This window comes from Sciurus vulgaris (assembly GCF_902686455.1).
Source record: "Sciurus vulgaris genome assembly, chromosome: 17".
Taxonomy (NCBI): Eukaryota; Metazoa; Chordata; class Mammalia; order Rodentia; family Sciuridae; genus Sciurus; species Sciurus vulgaris.
In genome coordinates, this window is record NC_136478.1 from 219601 (window position 1) to 234473 (window position 14873).

Sequence of the window (14873 nt, forward strand, 5' to 3'; positions counted from 1 at the left end):
AAGAAGATCTCTAAGGCTTTTGGAATGTCTCAACAGGTTCAAAATTACAGACAAGAGTGGGTACTTGCCAGAACCAAATATGAAGGCACAGAAAATACCTGCCAACAGTTGAGCATACTTGGTCCCTGCCAGGGTGCACAGTTCAGACCAGCAACACTCACCAGTGAATCCTGGAGTGAGTGCTGCCAGTTTCCTTGCCAAGGCATCCTTCCTGAGGCTCTTGTCCAGTTTGAGAGGACGCAAGTGGACCTTGAAGATAGAGGACCTGCCTTTGATATCAGGGGGGCCTAGTGAAGAAAAAGGGAGACACACAAGCTCTGTGGTCGCTGGGCCTTTAGAGTAGGGTCCCCAACAGTTACCTCCCACAACTGCAAGGCCAGCCAGGAGAGCTTTCTGCCACTGTCATCTGACAGAGCCAGGGTGCAATGGTAGGACAGGTCAAAGTCACTGAGGTCACTGTGCTCTGCACGTCGGTGAAACACCATAACTGCTTTGACCAATATTAAATCCAGTTCCAGAGCCATGTAACCAACCAACAGCAAGGAAAATAAGCACTGCCTGGGCAGCAGGGCACCCACACAGAACTAGTGTCCCAGCGGGAAAGTGTCAGGGAAGACGAAGATGGTGGGCTGTCAGGGTGAAGGGGGAGGGGTGACTCTTGTCTTCTAAACAATCTTTTTTCATAATATGGCACAAAAACAAAAGCTGGAGAATACAGATCTGCTACATGATGCCCACCTACAAGCACTGCAGTGACTTTCTGACAGAATTAGGACCCAGCAGCAACACATGGTACTAGAGCATTTCCATGTTTTCAAGATGTTGTATTACTTAAGGATCCCCATCGAAATTGTTTCCAAATATGCAGTGAAAGATCTACCCCAACTTTTAACCCCAGGGGCTGAGGACCAATCCCAAGTACCTAAGCAACTCACCAAGGTAAATCTGGCGGTCAAATCGGCCAGGTCGCGTCAGGGCTGGATCAAGGATGTCAGGGCGGTTGGTGCCAGCCAGTACCACCACGTTGGTGGTAGAGTTGAACCCTGGACAGAGAACCAGGTGAGCCAGAGGAAGGCCCAGGCCAGTATGTCTCCAAGCCCATGCTACTTCCCTCCGCACACTCCACACCCCACTGTGAGGGCCGTCAGGCAGGCAGGAGACCCTGCCCAGTTGGCTGGCCTGACCTGAGTGAGGGCCCCACCTGAGTGAGGGCCTTAGCTATTTCCTGGGTAGCATCACTTGCAAAGGCTTCTCACCCTGACTCCTGGCACTCTGCCTGCTCCTGTGTCAGCTGTGCCTCTCTGCCAGCAGGAAGCCAGACATGCCTCAGCTATATGAGACCCCACAGCCCAACTCGGGACTGCGGGAAGTCCCCCACCTGGACTCCCCTTGGGACTCATTCCTGGTTCCCCACGCCCAACCCCACATGATGCTCAGCAGGATAGCACAGGACCACAGGGACAAGGGGATGCAGAGAACGGGGATGTCAACCAAAGAAAAGGGCACTGATGATGGGGAGTCGTCTACCCTTTCCTCCCCATGGTCCTCTCCAGACCAGCCCTCCAGAAGAGGTCACATTTGCTGCTGGACACTGAAGACCTCAGAAGCAATTCCGGCCTACAAAGAAAAGCAGGCACCCAGGCCTGACTGATGTTCTCAGAGAGGGCCACCTCGGCCAACAGCTAGTCCCCAGGGGGGAATGCAACTCTGGGAACACGCCCCCACCCCCCCACACATGCAAACAGTTCCCTATGCCCAAACTACAACAATGTGGTCTATGCAGAACACCCACCCTCCTCCACAGCAACCTGTGCCAGGCAGAGGGTGACATGACCAGCACCCAGTGAAATCCTAGAGCTGAGTCCCTCATGGGCTCCCTGGTCAACAGCACTTCAACATGCTGTCATTCTGGAGGGCTCTGGAAGCTGTGTCTGGCCTCCTTTAGACCTGCCCTACGCATCATCCCCCTTGGTTGGCACTGGGTTGTGTTTTTTTGTTTTTTTTTTTTCCTTTTTTGGTACTAGGGATTGGACTCAAATGTACTTAACCACTGAGTCACATCTCCAGTCCTTTTTAAATCTGAGACAGAATCTCTCTAAATTGCTGAGGTTGGCTTTGAACTCACAATCCTCCTGCTTCAGCCTCCCAAGCTGCTGGGATTACAGGGCTGGCCAACACACCTGGTCCTTTTGGTTGGTTTTGCTATGCGTATTTTCACTGTGATGAAACAGTTTTGACTTTAACTGCAGACTCAGTTTGTGACTGAAAAAAATCAGGTAAGGGGCGGTCTTACAGACCCAACATGACCCTTCAACCCTCTGAAGCCAAAGATCCAATGAAAGCGTTTCCAAAAAAGAAAAAAAAGACATAACCTGAGCAGTGACCACCCTGTAACCCAAACTGCTGAGGCACGAGAATCACAAATTTGAGGCCAGCCTGGGCAACTTACTGAGACCCTGGCTCAAAATAAAAAATAAAAAGGGCTGAGGATGTAGCTCAGTAGTAGAGTACCCCAGTTCTGCAACAAAACAAAACAGAAGAGATAGAAAAATCCACTGGGGATGTAGCTTAGTAGGTAAAGTGCTTGCCTAGCAAGCATAAGGCCCTGGGTTCAATCCCCAGCACCACAAGAAAGAAAAACCTGGCATACATGCCTAGGCGTAGACACACCCTCCCGTGAAGGCACATCCAGCTAGCCAGGGAAACAAGACTCAGAGGAGGAGGAGCATGGCCATTTCTGCTCCATCCTGGGTGTGACCGACATTCATCTGCTTGGTCCTCCCTAGCTAATTTCTCTTCTTCCGGAGGAATGCATCTGCCTCACTCTACCCCTGCACAGTGGGGACGCTGCATGGATCAAACATGGATTTCTCCACCATCTGTGCCTGAGAGCAGCCTTCCTTAAAACAGATGTATCAGGGATTCTCTTCCACAGAGGGCCCTTACAGAAAAAAGAGGCTGGAGGAGGGCCGCCTGGCCTCCTGCTGCAGGGTCCACTCACCATCCATCTCCACGAGCATCTGGTTCAGCGTGTTCTCCTGCTCGTTCTGACCTCCAAGGTGCCCACAGCCTCGCTTCCTGCCAATTGCATCGATCTCATCAATAAATAAAATACAAGGGGCGTTTTTTCGGGCCATTGCAAACATGTCACGAACCTGGAATGGGAACAGGAATTCAGAGTCTATATTGTTACTTGGGAAGAAAGTACATTCTCGACCCTGTCCTTGATGCGCCTCACAGGTGGGGTGTATTCAGTTCGTTGCCAAGGTTGCACACGCTCTATTGCTATACAAAGTGACCAGTCCTCGTCAAGAAGTGCACGGGCACCTTCTGAAGCTAACCACCCTTCTGCCTACCCTTGCTGGTCCAACGCCGACAAACACTTCCAGGAACTCAGACCCGTTCACGGTGATAAAGTGCACACTGGCTTCCCCTGCAGTCGCTTTGGCAAGAAGTGTTTTGCCAGTACCGGGTGGACCTGTGAGAATGGCTCCCTGCAACAAAAAGGGACACGTGGCTCTCAAAGTGAACAGATGGCATATGAGCCCCATTTCCCACATAGTCTGAGGAGAAATTTGTAACATGGAACATGAAAGCTTGCACAACTCAACTCAGAAGAGTGGGTTCCTTCAGCAGGAAGAGCTCTAGGTGCAGTCCTGCTGGGTCAAAGGCCAGAATGCTCACTGTGTGGTCAAACTGCTCTCATGCCCACCAGGAATGAACCACAGCCAAAAGCAGGTTGAAATTGTTCCTACAGAGAGTCCTATCTAGCCGTGCAGCCTTGATGGTCTCAAGGGCACAGACACCTTTAAAAATACTTCTCCAGGTGTTCAGGCTGAACATCTTTGTGTTCAATGTGCTTGCTTGCTATGACTTGCCCTTTTCTACACTAGCTTAAACTTTAAAATTAATTCACACCAGGTGCAGTGGCACACCTGTAATCCCAACAACTCAGCTGAGGCAGGGGGAATCACAAGTTCAAGGCCAACCTCAACAACTTAAGAAGAGCTTATCTCAACATCACAATGATATGGCTCAGTGGTAGAGTACCCTGGGTTTGATCCCCAGTACTGGAATCAAAACAAAACACCAGCGGGCTGGGGAGATAGCTTACTCGGTAGAGTGCTTGCTTGCCTTGCATGCACAAGGCCCTGGGTTCGACCCCCAGGACTGAAAAAAAAAAAAAAAAAAAAAAAAAAAAAGAAACAACAATTCACAGTCCTGTAGCACAACTCCACTTCCATTTTATGGATTATAGTTATGTCTGAAAACTGAAAGGAGATTTACAGACTGGGGATAAATTGCTCCATTTCTAGTCAAAAATGCTGGGCTGCAGCAGGGTGCAGCAGAATTTTGAAGCTAAGGCAGGAGGATCACAAGTCCAAAGCCAGCCTCAGCAACTTAACAAGATCCTAAGCAACTTAGGGAGACCCTGTTTCAAAATAAAAAATAAAAAGGGCTGGGTATGTGGCTCAGTGGTAAACTGCCCCTGGGTTCAACCCCTATTAGCAGAAACAAGAATGCTGGGTTGCTACTAGATCTTTACTGTTTCACTTTTTTTTGTTTTTGTTTTGTGGTACTGGGGACTGAACCCAGGGATACTCTACCACAACCCTAGCCCATTTTTATTTTGAGACAAGGTCTTACTAAGTTGTCCCGGGTGCTCTTGAACTTGTGATCCTCCTGCCTTAGCCGCCTGAGTCACTGGATTACAGGTGTGTCACCACATCCAGCTGTTAAACTTCACTACAAGATGTGGAGACCCGGGCCCACCAAATGTGGTCACATGGCACTCCTTTTCCATGGCACACATGTGGATGGTCTTTACCCTCCATGGAACATGACACAGTCTCAGGAGCTAGTGTAAGAACATTCTGCTAGTGTAAGAACATTCTAGTGGCAGGACACATCCACAGCATGCCGTGTTCTATTCATGTGCTCAGTATATACACCTATTGGAAGGGTAGTCAACTCTTCATGACAGACTCCCAGCAGGAGGCAGTGATAATTTGGGGAAACAGCCCACAACGTAGCTCACAGGCTGACAGAGGGTTCCTCTCACAGGAGCCCAGCCCGGCTGAGGAAGGCGGACTAATACTTGGAGTGAAAGGCCTCTCTTGGCACCTGACTCCTTTACCCACTCCTTTCATTAGACATATTTTCCCCAGTAAATCCAAACACCTGAAACAAACTATATAAAGTAATTGTGAGACACATCCACTCCAGAGGCATGACAACTGGGTGGCTGCTTGATAAAGCTCCACCAGAAAGCAGAGGCAACCATTCCGCACCTGCCATACCAACATGCTTTCCAGCCTTGACACACACCAACTGTAAAACAGACACGTCCAGTGCCCTGGTTGGACACACACCAACTGTAAAACAGACACGTCCAGTGCCCTGGTTGGACACACACCAACTGTAAAACAGACACGTCCAGTGCCCTGGTTGGACACACACCAACTGTAAAACAGACACGTCCAGCGCCCTGGCTGGACACGCACCAACTGTGAAACAGACACGTCCAGCGTCCTGGTTGGACACGCACCAACTGTAAAACAGACACGTCCAGTGCCCTGGTTGGACACGCGTCCAGCGCCCTGGTTGGACACACACCAACTGTAAAACAGACACGTCCAGCGCCCTGGTTGGACACGCACCAACTGTAAAACAGACACATCCAGCGCCCTGGTTGGACACGCACCAACTGTGAAACAGACACGTCCAGCGCCCTGGCTGGACACGCACCAACTGTGAAACAGACACGTCCAGCGCCCTGGCTGGACACGCACCAACTGTGAAACAGACACGTCCAGCGCCCTGGCTGGACACGCACCAACTGTGAAACAGACACGTCCAGCGCCCTGGCTGGACACGCACCAACTGTGAAACAGACACATCCAGTGCCCTGGGTGGAACCCCTGGTTCACAATGGTTGCTGACCTTTTTGTATGTTAATCACAACAAACCGTCCAGTGGTGCCCAATTTGTAGGGAGGAGCTGGAGGAACAAAAAGCTACTGCAAGGGTCTGAGTGTCATCTAAGCACCACCTCTACCAGGAATTTCTAGCCTGGTTCAGAAAGCAGAGATGACTTGAAGCTCCTGTGACTATACAGGATACAAATCTTCCTGGAAAAAGAATTCAAGTCTTCTGTCAGGTCCTAAAAGGGTCCATGACCACACAAAGGCACCAGCAGACAGACTGGCCCTCTATACACCCAACAGTCAACCTTGCAGGGCTACTTCCTCTTAAGACACCCAGGCCAACACCAGCCCCCCGGATGCACCACTCTCTGGCTGCACACCCACACACTGTGCTATGCCACAGGCCTTCCAAGAGGCAGCTGTATCTGACCCCAAATTTGTCTACAGGGGCTGTACTTGTTTTAACTTTGTAACTTGATACTACATAAACTAACAAAATAGGAGTAAAAAAGTTTCTTCAAAAACTAAGGTGAGGCCACCAGCGCAGCGGTCCTGGACCGCGAGCACCCAGCCGCCCGCCCCACCCCGTCCTCCCCGCCCCGTCCGCCGCGTCCTCGGTGGCAGTCTGCCTAGACTGTCTCTGAGCATCATTGTTGGATTCAGGCCGAGAGACTACAACATTGGGGCGGGCATGCTCAGAGGGGAGGGACCAGGACTTGTTCCAACAATCTGTTAAAACATGGTGGGTTACTATGAAGTTCTAGGCGTGCAGAGACATGCCTCTCCCGAGGATATCAAAAAGGCATATCGGAAACTGGCACTAAAGTGGCATCCAGACAAAAATCCTGAGAATAAAGAAGAAGCAGGGAGAAAATTCAAACAAGTAGCTGAGGCGTACGAGGTGTTATCAGATGCTAAAAAACGGGACATCTATGACAAGTATGGCAAAGAAGGCTTAAATGGTGGAGGTGGCGGTGGAAGTCATTTTGACAGTCCTTTTGAGTTTGGCTTCACGTTCCGGAACCCAGATGATGTCTTCAGGGAATTTTTTGGTGGAAGGGACCCAGTTTCGTTCGACTTCTTTGAAGACCCATTTGAAGACTTTTTTGGGAACCAAAGGGGTCCCCGAGGAAGCAGAAACCGAGGTGCAGGCTCATTTTTCTCTGCTTTCAGTGGATTTCCATCATTTGGAGGTGGATTTTCTTCATTTGATACAGGATTACTTCATTTGGGTCACTAGGTCATGGGTGGCCTTACTTCATTCTCTTCTACATCATTTGGCGGCAGCGGGATGGTTAACTTCAAATCTATATCAACTTCTACCAAAATAGTAAATGGCAGAAAAGTCACTACAAAAAGAATTGTCGAGAATGGTCAAGAAAGAGTAGAAATTGAAGAAGACGGCCAGTTAAAGTCCTTAAGATAAATGGTAAGGAGCAGCTGCTACGCTTGGATACAAGTAATTCAACGCACGCATTTAACAGAAATGTTAAACTATAACAAGCACCATTTGAGGATTAACAGGAACATTTTTTTGAAGATTTCAGACGAACTCGACTTTCAGTATAATTGTGCCTAATCTAAAGTATTTATAAACAGCTCATCAGAGCCCCTATTTGTCATAGACTTTTGAGTTTATTTTTGGGACCACACAATAGGACCATTTTTTTTTTTTTTGTCTTTAAAATTGTTGTAATCTCTGTATGCACTTTGCCTTTTTATTAAACGTAATCCAAGGTGAGCCCTGACTTTGAGTAGTGCTAGGACAAGATTGTATTCTAATGCTTTCCATTGTGTTTGACATGTGAGCCAAGTAGTGTCAGCCTGCTGTGAGCTAACATTGCCAGGATGAATTTCCTGTAGAATAATTTGCCCCCCCCCCCCCAGTATTTAGTAATGAAAGATATTAATGCATTAATGGTAATACATTTCTGGTTTAATATAAACTTAAGGATGTTTTCTAGTTGTGCATGAATGCTGGCAACTTAGTAAAGTTTTGACAATTGTTTAAATATGTAATGTTAAGCTTAGGTTTAAAAAACCTGGAAAACTGAGTCTTTGTCATTTGCTTTAAAAAAAAAAAAGAAAGAAAAGAAAAGAAATGTGAATGTGTTTGGTGCAAAAAAAAAAAAACTAAGGTGAGGGGCTGGGGTTGTGGCTCAGTAGTGGAGCACATGTGTAGCATGTGTGAGGCACTGGGTTCAATTTTCAGCACCACATATAAATAAATGAATAGAACAAAGGTCTATCAACTACTAAAAATATATATATATAAATATTTTTTAAAAAGCTAAGGTGAGGGGCTAGGGAGATAGCTCACTCGGTAGAGTGCTTGCCTTGCAAGCACAAGGCCCTGGGTTCGATCCCCAGCACCCAAAAAAAAAAAAAAAAAAAAAAAGTAAGGTGAAAGCTCTGAATAATTAAATAAAATTGTCTTATAAAATGTTGTCAAGTTGCACAGATAAGAGAACTATGACAGAATGTCATGAAAACATACAGACTCTGTCTCACACTACTCCTAAATCCTTGCTTTAACTGAGAAAAAAGGCACTTTCAGAAAATATGTGGTTCATGCAGGCACAGTGGCACACACCTGTGATCCCAGCTACTTGGGAGGATGAGGCAGGAGAATCAGAAATTCAAGGTCAGCCTCAACAACTTAGCGAGGCCCTAAGCAACTTATCAAGACCCTATTAAAAAAAAAAAAAAAAAAAAAATTATAGCCATTTTGAGAACAGCCAGGCCCCATAGGACCCCTGGCCAGACTGAGCCCCGTCTCCAGGATCCCTCAGCCCAACCGATCACTCCCTGCCTCTGGGGCCCTCACATAGACTGACTGCTCCCTGCCGCCAGGACCCCCAGACCAACCGACTGTGCCCTATCACCGGGACCCCAGACTGACTGACTGCACCCAGCCTCCAGGATTCCACAACCACACCAAACACACCGGACCTCCAGGACCCCTGCCTGACGGACCACACCCCACCTCCAGGACCTCCAGCTGGCCACGTCCACACCTTAAGCTGCAGCTCCCCATTTGCCAACACATTTGGAAGCCAGAGCGGCCATTTTGGATAAACCTGGAAGCCACAGCTCCGATCTTTAAGTGGGGCAAATCCCATCCTGAGACGCCTGCTGGAGGCTTGAAGTTCATTGTCAGGTACCTCTCATGCATCAGGCTACTGAAGACTGGGAGGTTTCATTACTATATGACTGTTATACTGTAGATTTTCTTTTTTCTCCTTATTGAACAATTTTAAGTTTTTATTTCTTTACTTTTCTTGCTCTCTTTTCCTTTTGTTTACCTGTTCCCTCAGAGTCTCTTTCTCCCTTTTTTGCATGCTAACATCCAATTTCTTTTGATTATACTCTCACCCTTTCTATTATCTAGAACTTCTGTATATTCTTTTCGTATCCCATTAACCGCCACATTCTACATCCCTCTGCATCCTCTTTGTCCTCCAGTAGAAACTGCAGACCTTATTGCAAATCTGTTTGTTTTACTGAAGATAATATTTGAACTCATTCTGTTTATTATGACAATATTGTTATTGTCCTCATAGGGGCTATTTGGTCTAGGATTCCATAGTGTCTGAATCGGGCACTGCTAATATTGATCTCCCCTTAAAGAAAAGGTTTTGGAAACCTATAGGGCCACTATAAGCCTATAGGGGGAAATCTGCAATACCCCAGATCTGTATTGCTAGAGGGGAAGATACATGAACAACATGAAAAAACAAGGGAAGAAAATGATCCAAACAAATCTAGATTCTATATTAACAGAATCCAATGACAGTATGTTAGAAGAAACGTCAGAAAAAGACTTCAGATTATACATCATTCGCGAAACAAAGGATGCGATAAGAGAGCAAACGCAGGCAATGAATGATAATACCAATAAGCTGAAAGAGCAACCGCAGGAAGCAAAAGATCATTTCAACAAAGAGATAGAGATTCTCAAAAAAAAACCAAACAGAAATCCTTGAAATGAAGGAAGCAATAAACCAAATAAAAAACTCGATGGAAAGCATCACCAAAAGACTAGACCACTTGGAAGACAGAACCTCAGACAATGAAGACAAAATATTTAATCTTGAAAATAAAGTTGCCCAGAGAAGATGGTAAGAAATCATGAACAGAATCTCCAAGAACTATGGGACATCATGAAAAGACCAAATTTAAGAATTATTGGGATTGAGGAAGGCACAGAGATACAAACCAAAGGGATGAACAACCTATTCAATGAAATAATATCAGAAAATTTCCCAAACCTGAAGAATGAAATGGAAAATCAAATACAAGAGGCTTACAGAACACCAAATGCACAAAATCACAACAGGTCCACACCAAGACACATTATAATGAAAATGCCTAACATTCAAAATAAAGATAGGATTTTGAAGGCCGCGAGAGAAAAGCATCAGATTACAAATAGGGGGAGACCAATATGAATAGCAGCCGACTTCTCAACCCAGACTCTAAAAGCTAGAAGGGCCTGGAACAACATATTTCAAGCTCTGAAGAACATGGTTGCCAACCAAGAATCCTATACCCAGCAAAACTAACCTTCAGATGTGAAGAAGAAATAAAATCCTTCCATGATAAACAAAAGTTAAAACAATTTACAAATAGAAAGCCTGCGCTACAGAATGTTCTCAACAAAATATTCCATGAGGAGGAAATGAAAAACAACAATGTAGGTCAGCAAAGGGAGAAACTACCTTACAGAAAAACCACTCAAAGGAGAAACCAAGCCAAGTTAAAAACCAAAAATAAGCCCAAATGACTGGGAATACGAAGCATATCTCAATAATAACCCTGAATGTTAATGGCCTAAACTCAACAACCAAAAGACATAGACTGTCAGAATGGATTAAAAAGAACCAATATGTTGCCTGAAAGAGACTCACCTCATAGAAAAAGACATCCACAGACTAAAGGTGAAGGGATGGGAAAAAACCTACCATGCACATGGACTCAGTAAAAAAGCGGGGGTTTCCATCCTTATATCAGATAAAGTGGACTTCAAGCCAAAGTTACTCAGAAGGGATAAAGGAGGACATTTCATACTGCTTAAGGGAACCATAAATCAGGAAGACATAACGATAGTAAATATTTATGCCCCAAACAATGGTGCATCCTTGTACATCAAACAAATCCTTCTCAATTTCAGGAATTACATAGACCACAGCACAATAATTCTGGGTGACTTTAACGCACCACTGTTACCACTAGATAGATCTTCCAAACAAAAACCGAACAAAGAAACCATAGAACTCAATAACACAACCAATAACCTAGACTTAATAGACATATATAGAATATTCCATCCATCAACGAGCAGATTCACTTTCTTCTCAGCAGCACATGGAACCTTCTCGAAAATAGACCATGTTATGCCACAAAGCAGCCCTTAGGAAATGCAAAAAAATAGAGATACTGCCTTGTGTTCTATCAGATCGTAATGGAATGAGAGTAAAAATCAATGACAAAATAAAAAACAGAAATTACTCCAACACCTGGAGACTAAATAATATGCTATTGAATGAAACATGGAAAACAGAAAACATCAGGGAGGAGATAAAATTCTTAGAGGTCAATGAGAATGACGATACAACACATCAAAATCTCTGGGACACTATGAAAGCAGTTCTAAGAGGAAAATTCATTGCATGGAGCACATTCCAGAAAAGAATGAAAAGTCAACAACTAAATGACCTAACATTTCAGCTCAAAGCCCTAGAAAAAGAAGAACAGAATAACAGCAAAAGTAGTAGAAGACAGGAAATAACTAAAATCAGAGCTGAAATCAATGAAATTGAAACAAAAGAAACAATTCAAAAAATTGACAAAAACAAAAAGTTGGTTCTTTGAAAAAGTAAACAAAATAGACAAACCCTTAGCCACACTAACAAAGAGAAGGAGAGAGAAAACTCGAATTACTAAAATTCGTAATGAGAAAGGAAATATCACGACAGACACCACTGAGATACATAACACAATGGGAAGCTACTTCGAAAATCTGTATTCCAACAAAATAGAAACTACTGAAGACATTGACAAATTTCTAGAGACGTATGCTCCTCCCAAACTGAACCAGGAGGACATACACAATTTAAACAGATCAATATCAAGCAATGAAATAGAAGAAGTCATTAAAAATCTACCATACAAGAAAAGCCCAGGACCAGACAGATTCTCAGCTGAGTTCTACAAGACCTTCAAAGAAGAACTCATTCCAATACTTCTCAAAGTATTCCAGGAAATAGAAAAGGAGGGAACCCTACCAAACTCATTCTATGAAGCTAATATCACCCTCATACCCAAACCAGGAAAAGACACATCAAGGAAAGAAAATCTTAGACCAATATCCTTGATGAATATAGATGCAAAGATCCTTAACAAAATATTGGCAAACCGAATCCAAAAACATATTAATAAAATCGTGCACCACGATCAAGTGGGGTTCATCCCTAGAATGCAAGGAAGGTTTAACATCTGTAAATCAATAAACGTAATCCATATCAATAGACTTAAGGATAAGAACTATATGGTTATTTCAATTGACGCAGAAAAAGCGTTAGACAAAATACAACACCCCTTTCATGCTCAAAACGCTAGAAAAAACAGGGATAGTAGGAACATACCTGAACATTGTAAAGGCTATTTATGCTAAGCCCATGGCCATCATCATTCTTAATGGAGAAAAACTGAAACCATTCCCTTTAAAAACAGGAACAAGACAGGGATGTTCTCTTTCACCACTTCTATTCAACACTGTCCTCGAAACTCTAGCCAGAGCAATTAGGCAGACTAAAGAAATTAAAGGGATACCAATAGGGAAAGAGGAACTTAAGCTGTCACTATTTGCTGATGACATGATTCTATATTTAGAGGATCCAAAAACCTCCCCCAGAAAACTTCTAGACCTCATCAATGAATTCAGCAAAATAGCAGGCTATAAAATCAACACGCATAAATCTAAAGCATTTTTATACTCAAGCAACAAAACAGCTGAAAGGGAAATGAGGAAAACAACTCCATTTGCAATAGCCTCAAAAAAAAAATACAATAAAATACTTGGGAATCAATCTAACCAAAGAGGTAAAAGATCTCTACAGTGAAAACTACAAAACATTGAAGAAAGAAATTGAGGAAGACCTTAGAAGATGGAAAGATCTCCCATGTTCTTGGATAGGCAGAATTAATATTGTCAAAATGGCCATACTACCAAATGTGCTATACAGATTCAATGCAATTCCAATTAAAATCCCAATGATGTACCTTACAGAAATAGAGCAAGCAATCATGAAATTCATCTGGAAGAATAAGAAACCCAGAATAGCTAAAGCAATCCTTACCAGGAAGAATGAAACAGGGGGTATCGCAATACCAGAACTTCAACTATATTACAAAGCAATAGTAACAAAAACGGCATGGTATTGGCACAAAAATAGACAGGTAGATCAATGGTACAGAATAGAGGACACAGACACAAACCCAAATAAATACTATTTTCTCATACTAGACAAAGGTGCCAAAAATATACAATGGAGAAAAGACAGCCTCTTCAACAAATGGTGCTGGGAAAACTGGAAATCCATATGCAGCAGAATGAAACTAAACCCATATCTCTCTCCCTGCACAAAAATCAACTCACAATGGATCAAGGACCTTGAAATCAGACCAGAGACCCTGCAGATTATAGAAGAAAAAGTAGGTCCAAATCTTCACCTTGTTGGCTTAGGATCAGACTTCCTTAATAGGACTCCCACAGTACAAGAAATAAAAGCAAGAATCAATAACTGGGATAGATTCAAACTAAATAGCTTTCTCTCAGCAAAGGAAACTATCAGCAATGTGAAGAGAGAGCCTACAGAGTGGGAGAAAATCTTTGCCACTCATACTTCAGATAGAGCACTAATTTCCAGAATACATAAAGAACTCAAAAAACTCTACACCAAGAATACAAATAATCCAGTCAACAAATGGGCTAAGGAAATGAACAGACACTTCACAGAAGATCTACAAGCAATCAACAAACATGAAAAAATGTTTACCATCTTTAGTAATAAGAGAAATGCAAATCAAAACTACACTACGATTCCATCTCACCCCAATTAGAATGGTGATTATCAAGAATACAAGCAACAATAGGTGTTGGAGAGGATGTGGGGAAAAAAGTTACACTCATACATTGCTGGTGGGGCTGCAAATTAGTGCAGCCACTCTGGAAAGCAGTGTGGAGATTCCTTAGAAAACTTGGAATGGACCCACCATTTGACCCAGCTATCCCACTCCTCGGCCTATACCCAAAGGACTTAAAATCAGCATACTACAGAGATACAGCCACATCAATGTTCATAGCTGCTCAATTCACAATAGGCAGATTATGGAACCAACCTTGATGTCCCTTCAACTGATGAATGGATAAACAAACTGTGGTATATATATATAATGGAATATTACTCAGCTATAAAGAATAATAAAACTATGACATCTGCAGGCAAATGGATGAAATTGGAGAAGAATATCATGCCAAGTGAGATAAGGCAATCTCAAAAAACCAAAGGACAAATGATCTCGCTGATAAGTGGGTGATGACACATAATGGGGGGTGGGAGGGGCGCAAGAATGGAGGAAGGAGGGACTGTATAGAGGGAAAAGAGGTGTGGGAGGAAGGAAAAAATAACAGAATGAATCAAACATTACCCTATGTAAATGTATGATTACGCAAATGATATGCTGTTACTCCATGTACAAACAGAAACAACATGTGTCCCATTTGTTTACAATAAAAATAAATTAAAATAAAAAAATTTTTAAAAATTTATAAAAAGGGCTGAGAATGTGGCTCAATGAGTAAGCACCCCTGAGTTCAATCCCTGGTAACAAAAAGAAAGAAAGAAAATATGTGGTTCATGCAGGACAATTCTACAAAGAATTT

General features: G+C 43.7%; 1 protein-coding gene, 1 long non-coding RNA gene and 1 pseudogene across 6 annotated transcripts in view; 2 read left to right on the top strand and 1 right to left on the bottom strand.

Annotated features, from left to right (window-relative positions):
- The window catches only part of LOC306648808 (mitochondrial inner membrane m-AAA protease component AFG3L1-like), a 34307-nt gene that overhangs the window by 9203 nt on the left and 10231 nt on the right, over window positions 1-14873 (bottom strand). For 2 of the 4 annotated variants that reach the window (XM_079119161.1, XM_079119160.1), the window contains 4 exons: window positions 3357-3494; window positions 3002-3155; window positions 936-1043; window positions 162-287 (listed from right to left, as the gene is read on the bottom strand). In XM_079119161.1, the coding sequence (XP_078975287.1) occupies window positions 162-287; window positions 936-1043; window positions 3002-3155; window positions 3357-3494 (526 nt within the window). The remainder of the gene's footprint in view (window positions 1-161; window positions 288-935; window positions 1044-3001; window positions 3156-3356; window positions 3495-14873) is intronic. The other 2 variants (XM_079119163.1, XM_079119162.1) reach the window with 2 other exon arrangements.
- LOC306648819 lies at window positions 5774-8453 on the top strand. The gene is made up of 3 exons (XR_013760502.1): window positions 5774-6455; window positions 8065-8221; window positions 8330-8453. It is a non-coding gene; the product is annotated as an uncharacterized lncRNA (long non-coding RNA).
- On the top strand, window positions 6525-7426 carry LOC306649146 (dnaJ homolog subfamily B member 6-like; annotated as a pseudogene). Its single transcript, XR_013766936.1, has 2 exons — window positions 6525-6543; window positions 6640-7426. The product of XR_013766936.1 is annotated as a dnaJ homolog subfamily B member 6-like (transcript).